General features: G+C 55.6%; 1 protein-coding gene and 1 non-coding gene across 3 annotated transcripts; one reads left to right on the top strand and one right to left on the bottom strand.

Moving 5' to 3' along the window:
• Nucleotides 1-405: 405 nt before the first annotated feature.
• Nucleotides 406-512, bottom strand: LOC115618354. Its single transcript, XR_003994790.1, has one exon. It is a non-coding gene; the product is annotated as a U6 spliceosomal RNA (small nuclear RNA).
• A 290-nt stretch (nt 513-802) lies between these two features.
• On the top strand, nt 803-12639 carry TMEM259 (transmembrane protein 259). Of its 2 annotated transcripts, none has more exons than XM_030509123.1 (11): nt 803-1460; nt 3416-3682; nt 3989-4157; nt 5767-5877; nt 7236-7358; nt 7698-7798; nt 8687-8744; nt 9054-9137; nt 9615-9747; nt 10149-10248; nt 10959-12639. In XM_030509123.1, the coding sequence occupies exons 1-11, from the start codon at nt 1230-1232 to the stop codon at nt 11790-11792; spliced, it is 2211 nt and encodes a 736-aa protein (XP_030364983.1). In that variant the 5' UTR covers nt 803-1229; the 3' UTR covers nt 11793-12639. The 2 variants fall into 2 exon arrangements, with proteins under 2 accessions (XP_030364983.1, XP_030364984.1); XM_030509124.1 differs by having other exon boundaries at nt 806-1460; nt 3989-4103.
• Nucleotides 12640-13252: the final 613 nt, after the last annotated feature.

The raw sequence follows: 13252 nt of genomic DNA, 5'->3' as shown, positions 1-13252 counted from the left end.
GGATGGGGAGCAGCAGTATGGGAACCCTTCCCCATGGCTTCTCAAGAGGCCAGAGTCTTCCTCACCCTGGATGATCCTTGGGCAGGGGTCCCTGCCCAACACTCCCTGGGGCTCCTTCACCTTCACCCCTCCAGGGTACCCCAGCGCTGGGCACGGGTCTTGCCCCTCACCTCTGGGTGTCCCCTCAGCACAGGGACCCAAGCCCTGTGGCACCAAGGTTTTGGGGTGCCCATCTCCCCCACTCAGATCCCTCTCCTGTAGTGGGGGGCCACAGCCCTTCCCCTTAGGGCTGCCGGGGGTCCCTGCCTCGACACGGGGGGACAGTTACACCCCGTCGCTCTGCCTAAAAGGGGTGTCCCTGGGCTGTGGGGTTGAGATCGCCCTCAAAAATGGGGAGAAAAAGGCAAAAATATGGAACGCTTCACGAATTTGCGTGTCATCCTTGCGCAGGGGCCATGCTAATCTTCTCTGTATCGTTCCAATTTTAGTATATGTGCTGCCGAAGCGAGCACGGTCGTGTTTTTTCCCCAGAAACTATTTAAACCTCTCTTATTTCATATTTTCCACATCACGGCGAGTACTTCGCTTTCCGTTCCTACTGTGTTTTCCTTCATGCTGAGCATCTCTACGCTACACCCGCCGTTTCTTTATCTAAATCTCGTTTATTTTCGTCGGAATATTTACCCTTTAATCTGCGTTTCGCGCGGTGCATGTAGGGAGCGCTCTTCATTTGCATAGAGGGGCGGGCCCCCCGGCGCGCGTCCGCCACCGTCCCAGGGTTCCCCGGCGAGGCCCGCGCACGCGCACCGAGGCGGCCGGCGGAGGAAGATGGCGGCGGGGCGCTGAGGGGCCGGGCCGCACCGGGACAGCCGAGGCGCCCGCACCGGCACCGAGACGGGAACCCCCCCCCCTTTCCCTCCGCTCCATGGCCGCGGGGCCGGCCCAGCAACCGCGTCCCCGCTGCGCCCGCACAGCCCTTACAGCTCCCGGGCCCCGCCGCGGCCGTGTCCCGCTGAGCCCCGAAGCCTGGTCCTGGCCCTGCCGGGCCTGACCCGCCCTCCCGCTCCGGAGGCGTCTGCGCGCAGGAGGCCGGGCCGGAGGGCAGCGGGCCGGCGGCGCCGCCCGCACCGAGCAGCTCCGGGCGTCTCCTCGCAGGCAGCGCTGACCCGCGGCGCCGAGCCCGCTGTGCGGCTCCTCCCGGCCCCGCGCTCCCAGCCGCAGGCGTCAGGATGTCCGAGAACCAGCCCAACGCCAACAACCACCACCCGGGCAACGGCAACGGCGGCGGCGCTGCCGGGGGTAACAACCGAGGCGTCCGCAACCCCAACCTCAACCAGAACCCTCTGATCAATGTGCGCGACCGCCTCTTCCATGCGCTCTTCTTCAAGATGGCAGTGACCTACGCGCGGCTCTTCCCACCCTCCTTCCGCCGCGTCTTCGAGTTCTTCGTCCTCCTCAAGGTGAGGGGGGGGATCTGTGGGGAGGAGCCGACCTTCCCCGCGCTGGCCGGGCGCGGAGGCACAGGTTTGCTTGTCCACGCAAGCACCTTGCCTCTGCTAGAGGTCACAGCCTGGGTTCGGGCCGCCTGCACCTTGAGCTCCCGTGGGTCTCTGCTCTGTGGGGAAGATGGGGCTGGTTGTGGTGGTCTCTGCAGCACCAGGGCGCTGGTACCGGGTCTGGAAGTGGAAAGGAAAGCGCTGAGCCAGCGCGTTGGGCAGGGACAAGGACGTGGATGCAAAGATTCCTGTTTCCAAGCAATCCCTCTTTTTGGATCCATTGAATATGCGATAGTTGGAGCGCCATTGGAGTCTTGTCTTCTCTGGAAGTGCTTAATACACAGCCCTGTTTTAACCCCTTTTCCTTTCCACAGTCAGCACCCTCAGCAGCGCTAGTGCAGTATCACACCATGGGTACAAACCCTCCTGCTTTATTGTCAGTGTGGGTGCAGGATTATTGTGTGGGTGCAGGGTTAGAGACCCACGGGAGGGCCTGTTGGTGCCCGCAGGGTGAGCTGCCTGTAGGTTAAATCCTGCTCCACACCTCCCAGGGCACACACTGACACTTCTCACCAGTGTGAGAATTAGAGTAAGGGGAAGGGAGAGAGGAACTGGAACAGGCTTCTGCTCTGAGTTCCTAAAATTCAGCTGCTTAAAGCAAGGAAACATTTAGGACAACTTGTCTCATTCTGCACATACACGTTTTGTGCCCTCCCAAGGGGTTTTGCCATCTTTCTTCCCACCCCCCATGTTGTATAACTGGATTCAAGCACACAGGGGGACTGGGGACAAGCAGCAGTGGGGCTGTCAGGCTGGTAGCGGTTCTTGCTCCTGTCTGCTTTTGATCACAGCATTCCCAAGGAAGTAAAGAGTATTCCCAGGGCATCTGCAGAGAGCAGTCTGCTCCCACCGCAGGGTTGGGATCAGCCTCTGTGCACCGAGTGCCCGAGGTTCTTCTGCCTTTGTGGCAGCTCCTCCCGTGACGAGGGAGGTGTTTTTGCTTCACCTTCCTTGGTGCCTTCCTGGGCAGCTCCTCTGCAGATGAGCTGTTTACCAGTTCGTAGCAAATGGGTCAAGAGCAACATGGAGCAAGGGCAGCTGGTTAAACTGGGAACGAGCACCTCGCTGCACTTGGGCAGGGAGCATGTGCCACTCGGCTGTTCCACTCCACTGGCGTTCCTCGCAGCTCTCAGCTGTGAACTTTGGACAGCGTTGGGCAACATCGTGCTGGATTTATTACCTTCACTATGGGGAAGGAATTTTATTAGTCCACTTTGGTGTGCTGTGACTTTATAGCTGTTCCCTGGAGCAGGGAGTGGTGATGTCCCTCACAGGCCAGCTCGACCTTAGCAGCAAGAGGTGGATCTGAACGCGGAGCTGGCTGTGCTGGGTGGATTTGGGTTGTCTTGCTCTTGTCATGGGCTGTCTTTTGTTGGAGTTTGCTTTATTCTGCCCTCGAAAGCTGGGTGGTCTCCTCTGTGCTGAGGAGGGACTGGTTGAAAGCCAGGGGTGTGTTTCTGTGTCTTTCAATGTGCTTTGGAGCCTCCTTGGTGCTGTGTTGGGTCGCTTTGCCTGTGTGCAGTCCTGATGGTGTTGGTTTGCAGGACCTTACACGGTGCTGGGGCCAATGTACTGCACAGAGGTCAGTGGCAGCTCTGGCCTTGTGAGCAGGAGGAGATTGTTCTTCCTCTGTCTCTCTTTGGTGTGTTCCCCTCTCAACACAGAGGTGCTGAGATGGCCTCAGTCTGGGCTTCTGGGCTTGGGAAGCGCAGAAACCTCTTGTCCACGTGCAAACCCATTTGTCCAAATTAACCCAGTGTGTTTACGAGCAAAGAGGAGACAGTTAGAACTGGGGAGGGTGTAAACAGGCCACGGTTGGTTGGGCTGATGGTCTCTGCTTTGTTTCTTGCTGTGTGTAGGCTCTCTTTGTGCTCTTCATCCTGGCGTACATCCACATCGCCTTCTCCCGCTCGCCCATCAACTGCCTGGAGCACGTGCGCGACAAGTGGCCGCGCGACGGCATCTTGCGGGTGGAAATCCAGCGCAACTCCAGCCGAGCCCCCATCTTCCTGCAGTTCTGTGGTGCTGACAAGTTCCCAGGGATGGTGGTTGAATCCACAGCCGAGGAAGAGGAGGAGGAAGAAGAGGAAATGACAGTGGATATGTTTGAAAACAGCTCTGTCAAGGTAAAGGCACATTCCCAGTGTATACAGAAGGAGATGGGAACCTGGTTGTGGGTTTGGGGAGAAGTGGTTTGGTAGTGCAGTCCCTCTGTGATCCCTCGGTCATCTGGGAGCAGAGCGTGTTCCTTGGCTTGTCCTGAACCCCCACAGCAACCTCTGATGATTTAAGATAGAAAGTAGAGTCTGAGGAAGAGGCCTCTTGTGTTCCCCTTTTGGTGCTGAGGGCACAGAGGGAGTGCAGAAGACTGGAGCTTGGGGGTTGTTTTAGCGACTGCTAACGTGCCTTTCCCTGCCATGGTTTTCCAACAGTTTGAGCTGGATATCGAGCCCAAGGTGTTCCTCAAGCCATCCCGGGTGAGCAGCACCGAGGCGCTGACCCACAACGAAAGCCGGGAGTTCTCGTTTAGTGAAGCAGCCACTAAAGGTATGGAGCCTCTGAGGGAGACTGTGTCCGAGTTTGAGATGCTAGCCAGAGCAGGTAAAGACATCTTCCACTGCTATCCGTGCCCCTCCCTCCCTGCCCTGTGCATCCTCCCTGCACGTCTCCTTCCTTCTGGCTTCTCTGGGCACGTGCATTGTAACCTGAAATGTCTTCCCTTATGCATTTGCCTGTGGTTAATCGTGTCAGTACTAACAGTAGATCCACAGCAAGATCTTTCCTTTGGCTGGAGGGAGGTTGGGGGTTGCCTGGGCTATAACGTGGGCTGAAGCCTCTTGGTCTGGCACCATCTTTCTGCGGTGATGGGTGGTGGATATCTCAGGCAAACGTGAACCTCCCTCCTTGAGCTGGTCTCTGTCCTCCTGAGGTTCTGCAGGGGTGGCAGTGACAGGGCACATTCCTCCTTGCATTAAGGGTTTGGGCTTGCGTTTAGATCCCTGAGTCAACACCAGGGCTTGGAACAGCCAATTAATCCCCAAAGCCACCGAGCGAGTTTTAGAGCGTTGCGAGATACAGCGCTGCTGCTCTGCATCTGCATCATCCTGCCTCATCCCTCCCCTCGTCCCAGCAAGGCTGAAGCTGCTGATGCCTCATAAACTCAGGGGAGGTTTTAGTGGCTTTGTATTATTCAAAATGGAATTCCAGTGTTGGAAAACTCGTTTCAAGTGGTTTGGGCTGGAAATCTATTAAAAAGTTAAAATAGAGACCCGGCAATTGGATGCTTTCTTAATTTGCTTTTTTCACCTCCACTTTTACCCCTGGAAAGGCTGGGATTCTTTGCTGTTCAGAAGGACTGGATGTTGTGGAGGATTGTGAGGCTGGATGTTGCCTTGGCACTGTTCCCTTGCTCCTGCAGTGGTTTTGCTTGGTGCTGATCTAGACCTCAGATCAGCAGATCCAGATCTAACTCAGGTCTCGTTAGTCCTGAATTTAAGATCCTGAAGTCACAGAAGACTAGAGAGCAGTGATTATTTTTGGTGCAATACCTTTCTTGGTAGCTGCTGAAGCTGAGCTGGGTGCACTGATGGGCTGAGCCTTGATTTGCTGAACTCCTGGTTGGAAATGATCCAGCAGCGTGGTGGGAGAGAGAATCGTGCTGCTTCCCGACGTGATTAAACAACCGATCCCTTCCAAAGGGCCCCAGATCCCCAAATCCATGCTTTTATTGGGTTTTTTTCCAGGTTTCTTGTGCTATAAGTATACCAAATTTGATGTTTAGACAGCATATTTTCCTCTGGAAAGCTGTACTTGCTCCTGCTTTAGCTCTGAGGTTTGTCACTGCAGCAGTGAGCAGCGCGTGCTCTTGCCCTGTGCAGTGTTTACTTGGTGCTCAGCAGGCGTAATTGTGTTTTCCTGCTGTTTCCTAAACAACATAGACAGCAGAAGTCGAACAGAGTAAGAACAAGTGCTCTTGGGCTTGCCAGGCAAAGCTGTGGGCAGATTCAAGATGAGGCTTGGCAGGGTTTGGAAGCAGAAGTAATGTCCAAGAATGTGTATTGACACGTTCTTAACGGGTTGAAGGAATCCCAGCGCCTGCAACTGATTCTCTTCTCAAGAACGTGGTGGGAGGGAACCCAGAGGTGCTATTTCTTCTTGGTAGCTGTTTCAAACCCTGCTGCTGAGTGTTCCTTCCCACCCTCTCTTGCAGTGTGGCCGCAGGAGGAGTACATAGTGGAGTACTCGCTGGAGTACGGGTTCCTGCGCCTGTCGCAGAGCACTCGGCAGCGCCTCAGCATCCCGGTCATGGTGGTGACTCTGGGTGAGTGGTGGAGCTGGTGCAGGGCTGGGTGGCTCTGGGGGAGTGATGGAGCTGGTGCAGGGGTGGGTGAGCGCTCTGCAGAGGTTCCTACGCCCCGCTGCCTCTTTAGTCTTGTGGGAACTATTTATAACAGTTGATGGCGCTCCTTTCCCACGCAGGAGAGCTGCTTTATGGAGCCTTGATTGCTTTAGTAGGTCATACCTTTGCAAGAGGAGGAGTCTGAAATGGTGGAGCCTGTTTGAGCAAGCCCCAGTGTTGTGTCCAGCAGAGTTTCCTCACCGAGGAAGGAAGAGGCTCGTGGAACTGAAGATTTAGGCTCCGTGTGGAGCAGCAGCAGCAGCACAGTGTTAGAGCCCAGCAGTGGGAGCAGTTGTGTCAGGGACAATACTGAGCAGATCTGCTTAGCACTGTCTCCACATGGTTCCATGCCCTGTGAGCACCAGCAGACCATGTTCCCTGAAGTGTTCTCTTCTGGCATTTGCTCCATTAAAACCTGTCCACGTCATAGAATCATAGAATAGTAAGGGTTGGAAAGGACCTTAAGATCATCTTAAATCAGGAATATGGTCTCAAACCTTCTCAGGCCTGTGAACTAAATTGATGTGTAATGAGCTGTTAATGCAGCCATCAGACTAGATTTCATTCCTTACTCCTAATCAAACTGAATTACAGCTGGAGTGCAGTATTAAGCAGTTCTCCTGTACAGGCAATGGGCAGTTTCCCTGTTAAATGTCTCGTTTCCTGACCTGGGTTTTCCAATTCAGCTACAAAAATTCCTTCATAAGTACTTTGCTGAAAATTTCCTTGGGTTCACGATTCCTGTTTTGCTTAGATCTGGGTTATTTTTACAGGCTTCATGAGGTGGAACTGAACAGCCTTCATCCATGCCCAGAGCCATGGGGAGGTGCTGGCGTGTCCTCCACTGCAGGAGGGTGGATGGGGCTGGTGGGTCCAGCAGAGTCATGTTGAGGCCAGCTCATGGCTAAAAAGTCCTGGCCTGGCCCTGTGAGTCTTACTAGAACTTGTTTCTCTGGGCCATTAGCTGGGGTGAGCCCAGGGAGATAGTCCAAGGCTAGAAGGCAAATTCCTTTTATGCCTGTGCCAGCAGAGAGTGTGAGAGCGCTGGTGTAATTCGTGAGGCCTGGTTGACATTAGCATTTTGGCAGCCTGGCTGGATCTGTCAGGGTGTGACATTTTCCCTCCCTGTCCTGCCCAGTTTATACTGCCAAAGGTCCAAGCACAGACACAGATCTGGTGGCACACGGGTCCTTCTGAGTGATAAGAAGACTCTGTGCTTGCCTTGCTGCCTCTGTGGAACATTCAGGAACAATCTGAATGGGTTTTTGTCTTCTCTCCAGATCCTACGAGGGACCAGTGCTTTGGGGACAGGTTCAGTCGCCTGTTGCTGGACGAGTTCCTGGGTTATGATGACATCCTGATGTCAAGTGTCAAAGCTTTAGCTGAAAATGAGGAAAACAAAGGTGAGGCTCAGCGGGATCGGCAGCTGTGCAGAGCAGTTGGTGGGTTTTCTGTAGATGCATGAATGTCATTTTCTGACTGTTGATTAATCTCTAATGCAGGGAATGGTTCCCTGTGTTATGTAGAGATGTTATTGTCAAGGACAGAATGAGGCAAGCAGGAGGGGAGAGGTGTCTGCAAACGTGACTTCCTGCTGCCTCCCTGCACTGCATAACAATAGGAGTGCTGCTGAGGAGGTGTTGCTTCAGATCCTATTCCTTTAGAAGGCACTGCAAGTTTGCTCTTAGGTGCTGGCTGAATCACACTGAGCTTGTGTGTTTGTGTTTGTGGTTTCTCCTCAGGTTTCCTTCGCAACGTGGTGTCTGGGGAGCACTATCGCTTTGTCAGCATGTGGATGGCCAGGACTTCTTATCTGGCAGCCTTTGTCATCATGGTCATATTTGTAAGTTGACAGGAGTTGGGCATTGCCTGGACTCAGGGCCTGGTGCTGGTCATGTTTGAAAGTAGCAGCCCAGGCCTGAGCTCTCATCCGCTGTTAAAGCCCAGCTGATGGAGCAGGAGGTTCTTGTCTGTGTGAGGTTTGGGTTTTTAAATGTGGGTTCTAAAGTTCTAACAGTGAAACAGAGGAGCTGAAGCAGGATGAAGTGATGGTTTTCTTGTCCAAAGGGAGGTTCCTGTTAGGAAGGCTCTAAGCGTGTTAAACCACTCGGGCTGCCAAGGCACCGGCTGTGGAAGTTTGTCCTTTGAGACTTCCAAGAACAGGCCTAATTTGCCAGGAGTGCTCAAGATAGATCCAGGTCTCCTGTGACTGTGTGAGACGAGGTGATTACAGATCAGTGTTAGATGAGATCCCAAGGGATAACAGCCTGTGTTCCTAGTCCTGGGCAACTGTCTCCCTTTATGTCTGTGCACTGGTGCAGTACAGTACGACTGTGGCAAATTGAAAGGGGGAATGAGTGCTGGTGACTGTTGTCAAGAGGCCTTATGAGCTGCTGGGAGGAGCACACATGGAGGACGGGAAGAAAGCAGGGTTCCAGCCCTGCTGCTGTTTGGTTTGGCCCCTGCTCAACTATTCAGAATTGGTCTCTTTACAAACGAATGACTGACAGTCTCTTCACTGCAGTGACACAAAGATGAATTGCTCTTGGGGGAGTCACAATTACTCTTTGGGAAATCAGCCTGCACACCTCAAACGGATGAACACGGGCTGCACACCGTGTGCTGAGCAGCACAGCAAGCCCAGGCTCGCCTCTGCAGGCCGGAGGGTGGTTCTGGTGGTGTCTCCTGGGCCTCTGTGGCTCTAACCCTGGTTTCTGCTCTCGTGTTTCAGACTCTGTCCGTTTCGATGCTGCTGCGCTACTCGCACCATCAGATCTTTGTCTTCATTGGTAAGGATTTTGGAGGGGTTTAGGGCGTGCTGCACACTGTGCCTGCTCCAGCACAGCCTATCACATGTATCCTCTTGGCTGTTGTTGTTTAGAAGGGTGCTGTGTGTAGCTGCACAAGGAATATATCCCCCTGTGCCCCTGTCACTAGACTTGGAGAGCTGTTCTGTCTCTGACAAGTGTCAGGGGCTGTGGCCTTGGGACACTGGACTCCACTGCATGTTGCAGTGCTCTGAATGGGGAGCAGCATGGGATGGAGGGTCCCGTGGCCTCACAGCCACTTCGTGTCACAGTCTCTTTTCCTTCTTGCAGTTGACCTGTTACAGATGCTGGAAATGAACATGACAATTGCGTTCCCTGCAGCTCCCCTCCTCACTGTCATTCTGGCTCTCGTAGGTAAGGACATGAGCTCCCTTCTTGTGCTGTGCAGCACGTCCCGTTGGGATCTGCAGGGAGTCTGACCTGGCCACAGCAGGTGGTTAGTGTGGCACCTTGTGAGGACTCTGGTGGCACACTGAGCTGCATCGTCCTTCTGGCTCCCCAGAAAGCAGCTCGTTTGGAAACCACAAAAACTAAGGCTTTGTCTGTCACTTCAGTCCATTTCAGATTCACACTTCATGTGACCATGTTGCATTAGCATAGTTTGAGTAAAAAAGCCCCCCAAAACTCCCCAAAATCTTCACTGTCCGGAGCCAGCCGATCATCTGGCCTGTACAGTGCCTGCAGGCAGCAGTGAACATGTTTGCCCTTAGCTGCTGCTTTAGGCAGAGCAGTTTGGTCCTGCTGTGGGCTGTGCTGCACGGTCACCCAGCCCCAGCTCGGAGGTGACAGGATTCCCTCCCGTGCCCCTGATGTAGCTGATCTGTCCCGCAGGGATGGAGGCCATCATGTCCGAGTTCTTCAACGACACCACCACCGCGTTCTACATCATCCTCATCGTGTGGCTGGCCGACCAGTACGATGCCATCTGCTGCCACACCAATACGAGCAAGAGGCATTGGCTCAGGTAAGGGCTGCCTGGAGCCTTCTTCCCATCTTCTCACCACGTGTCCTCTTCTCTGGTGGGAAAGGAGCCGCTTCAGATCCCTTCCAGCCCCCCCAGGCAGCAGCACTTCCACTCCTGAGAGCTTCTGTGGGAGCTGCCCGATGCGTCACAGGGCCCAAAGTGCAATTGCTTCCACTTTGGGCTTGTGCCTGGATGTCAGGAATCACCTCAATCCTTTCCCTGCCCTTTGTTCTGCCCTGCTGAAGGCCTGTTCATAACGAGGCAATTTGAATTACCTGTTAATTGGAGTCTGCACCGCCCTGTGCAACGTGCCCCAGCTCAGAATGGAGTTGAGAGTAGACAGCAGCTCACATTTGTCCTGTCCATTGCTGTATCCTGATAATTTCTGCCTTTCTCTGCAGGTTCTTCTATCTGTACCACTTTGCCTTCTATGCCTACCACTACCGATTCAACGGGCAGTACAGCAGCCTGGCTCTGGTCACCTCCTGGCTCTTCATCCAGGTGAGTAGCTGCCACTTCTGCTGCACGTTGATGCAACCAGCCCAGAGGCAGGAGCCACCATGTGAGTTCAGCCCTGGTCACCACGCGCCTCACAGGGGTCTGGCTTTCTTGTCAAGCTGAGTCTGAGCAGTGATCTTTATGTAGGAGATGGAAATCATCCCTGGTTTGGAAATGGAACAGCAGGAGGAGGCTGTTGAACACGAGGGCTTCTTGGCCACTGGCTCAGATCCAGCCATGCGAGTGACAGTGGCGGATGTCACTTGTCAGGAGGTGTTAGGGAAGGGTTTCTGTCCTCCCTTGAAGAGGCTGAGGAGCTGGTCAGGTCTGTGCAGTGCAGATGCTGGCGAGACCAGCCCCAAATTGATGTCTCCGAAATCCTGGTTCAAGCAAACCTTTTGTGAGTGTCTGGCTGGTGTCCTGCCCCTTTCTCTGCTGCCACGGAGACGGGGAAGGAAGGTGGGCTAGAGAAATGCCTTCATCCTTCCTGGTGTCAGCCCTTACAAGGGAAGAGGGGTTGTACTCCATTGCCTATCTTCAGGGAGAAGCTGTACATGCAGCTTGCAGGAGTTGTAGTAGAAGGGATAAATCTTTCCACAGTGTCAGATAACCTGGTCAGAGCAGCTCATTTCTCTAGTAACAAGGAGAGGAAAGTGTAGTTCTCTAGGGTGTGTTAGGCCGAATGAGTGACTCCTTTCCCTTTGCCTCTCTAGCACTCCATGATTTACTTCTTCCACCACTACGAGCTGCCAGCCATCCTCCAGCAGATCCGCATCCAGGAGATGCTGCTGCAGAACCAGCAGGTGGGTCAGGGCACTCAGACCACGCTGCAGGACAACCTCAACAACAACACCACCGCTGCCCCCATCGACGTGGGGAGCCGCAGACCCCCCCTGCCCGCCGGCCCCTCGGGGGACGGGGCCAGCCCGGCTGCCCTGACACCCAGCACAGCCTCCAGCGTCATCGCCGCTGCCACCGCGGGCAGTGACCTCAACTGGGTAGCTGAGACAGCCGCCATCGTCACCGAGGCCTCCTTTCTGTCCGACCTCAGCACCACCCTCCTGGAGCCAAACGTGATGCACGAGGCCATGGCCAACGGGAGCCCGCAGGACGCTGCCTCCGGGCTGGTCGCCCGCATCAGGGTGAGCAGCGAGCACCCGGAGACGGCCGTGGGCTCCATCACCATTGAAGTCACCTCGACGTCTGTGGTGGCAGCGGCAGATGGTCCCCCCGCCGCAGAGGCGGCCCCGGCTGCGCCCCTCGTCCCGCCGCAGGAGGAGGGAGCCTCTGTCCCCAGCGCTCCCCTCCCTGAGCAGACTGAGGCTGGGGAGGGCTCGGGCAGCCACGCCAGGGCGAGCAGCAGGGACTGTGCTGGCAGCAGCGGCGTGGCACAGACCCCTCCAGCCTCTGCGGAGGACACGGAGCAGGACAGGCCGTCGGGGCGCGCTCCTGGGGAGCGGGGGGACAGCAGCCCTTGCCCAGCACCAGCAGAGAGCCCACCTCGCTCCACACCCTGCTCGCAGCCACACTTGAGGAGCCTGTCTTGAGCCCCCGTTACTGTAATTCCGGACTGCCGGGGAGGCATTTGGATTTTCCTTTGTTACTGTTTCTCACTTCACCATCATCCTTAACCCATGAATTCCTCTTAGTGCAGAGGTGGAGCAGCCGGGATGGAGAAGAGGTGCTGCAGTGACCTCCCCTGGGAAGAGCCTGTGTGTGCTTGTGTGTGAGAGCCTGATGGATGTGGGACAAGGTGGCCACTCTGGTTCCCTGCCCCAGCTTTTCCTTGTCCCCTCTTTGCCCCCCATGGTCACGTTTGCAGTCTGGATCACAGCCATGAGCTGGTTTGGGACAGACCGTGTGTGTGTGTGGCAGCTTCATGTTAGAATAGCAGCTGCATGTGGACAGGGAGTGGGTTTTCAGACCCCCTTGGGAATGCAGGAGAAACCTGGTCACCTCCCCTTCTCCCTAGGGAGAAAAGGAGCTTCAGCCCTTCCCCAGAGACTAGATCTCCTCCTGCCAGGGCAAAGCTGGGCAATAACCAAAGCAGAAGCTGCAGTTCAGGCCCATCTTTTCTGTCCTTGAGCATCTCCTGATCAGTGGGTATTGGGGGGGAAAGCTGCTGTGTCCAGGTTGGAGCTTCCATCCCAGGCACAAGGCATTTGGGCAGTGCTGGCCTCTGTGCCACTGGTGACCACTGGGAGGGCATTGGGAGCTTGGCCTCTCTTAGTTGCATGTGGCCAGCACAAAGCAGGGGAAAATGGTCTCAAATCCCATCCCCTGGGAGCCTGTGGGGACATTTGGGGCCAGCAGCTCTGCCTTGGGGATGGCGTTTGCTTTTCAGTGCCTTGTCCCTGCCGCGGGACACATTCGTGTCCAAGATCAGCCCCATCCCAGCGCAGAGAGCGGCTTTTCCCGGGCTCAGCTGGTGCAGGAGGTGGTTTAAGCAAAGAACCAAAACAAGCCAAGACATTTCAGCTCATTTTCCCTCCTTCCCCCAGAAGCTGCCTGTGTCTGACCCCTCTGCCCTGCGCCTGCCGGGCCTGGGGCCGGGGACAGGCTGGACTCACACCAGGGTTTACAGGGGCAGGTAGAGGGGAGACACTCGGGGCTGCAGCGTGTCCATAGGGCTGAGAGGAGGAACAAGGTGAAGGGAGGTGCCTCACTCATGGGGTGCTGCCCTTGGGGGGAGCTGTCACTGTGCCCCCCAAGTGCAGAGTCATCTCCCCGCAGCTGAGCAGCGCCTGGAGTCCGTTCACTCAGAGGGCTCTTGCACATGTTCCAGCATCTTCCACCAGGAAAAGGTTTCCATGTGGGTGCCGGGGGGCTCGGAGCCCCCTCTCTTCACTGTCTCTGCATTTCCCACCCCCAGGCTCCCCCTTTCTTTTTGTTTGGCCTCAAGGAGCCCCGGGTGTTGCTTTGGGGGGGCCCCTGCTCGTGACTGGGCGCAGACAGAGCCAGGGGCTGTTGGGCAGCGGGTGGGTGGGGGGGGAAGGGAGGGAGGGGG

Source organism: Strigops habroptila, chromosome 20 (genome assembly GCF_004027225.2).
Source record: "Strigops habroptila isolate Jane chromosome 20, bStrHab1.2.pri, whole genome shotgun sequence".
Lineage (NCBI taxonomy): Eukaryota > Metazoa > Chordata > Aves > Psittaciformes > Psittacidae > Strigops > Strigops habroptila.
The sequence above is the reverse complement of the archived record's forward strand: the minus strand, read 5'-3'. Positions and strand labels throughout refer to the sequence as shown.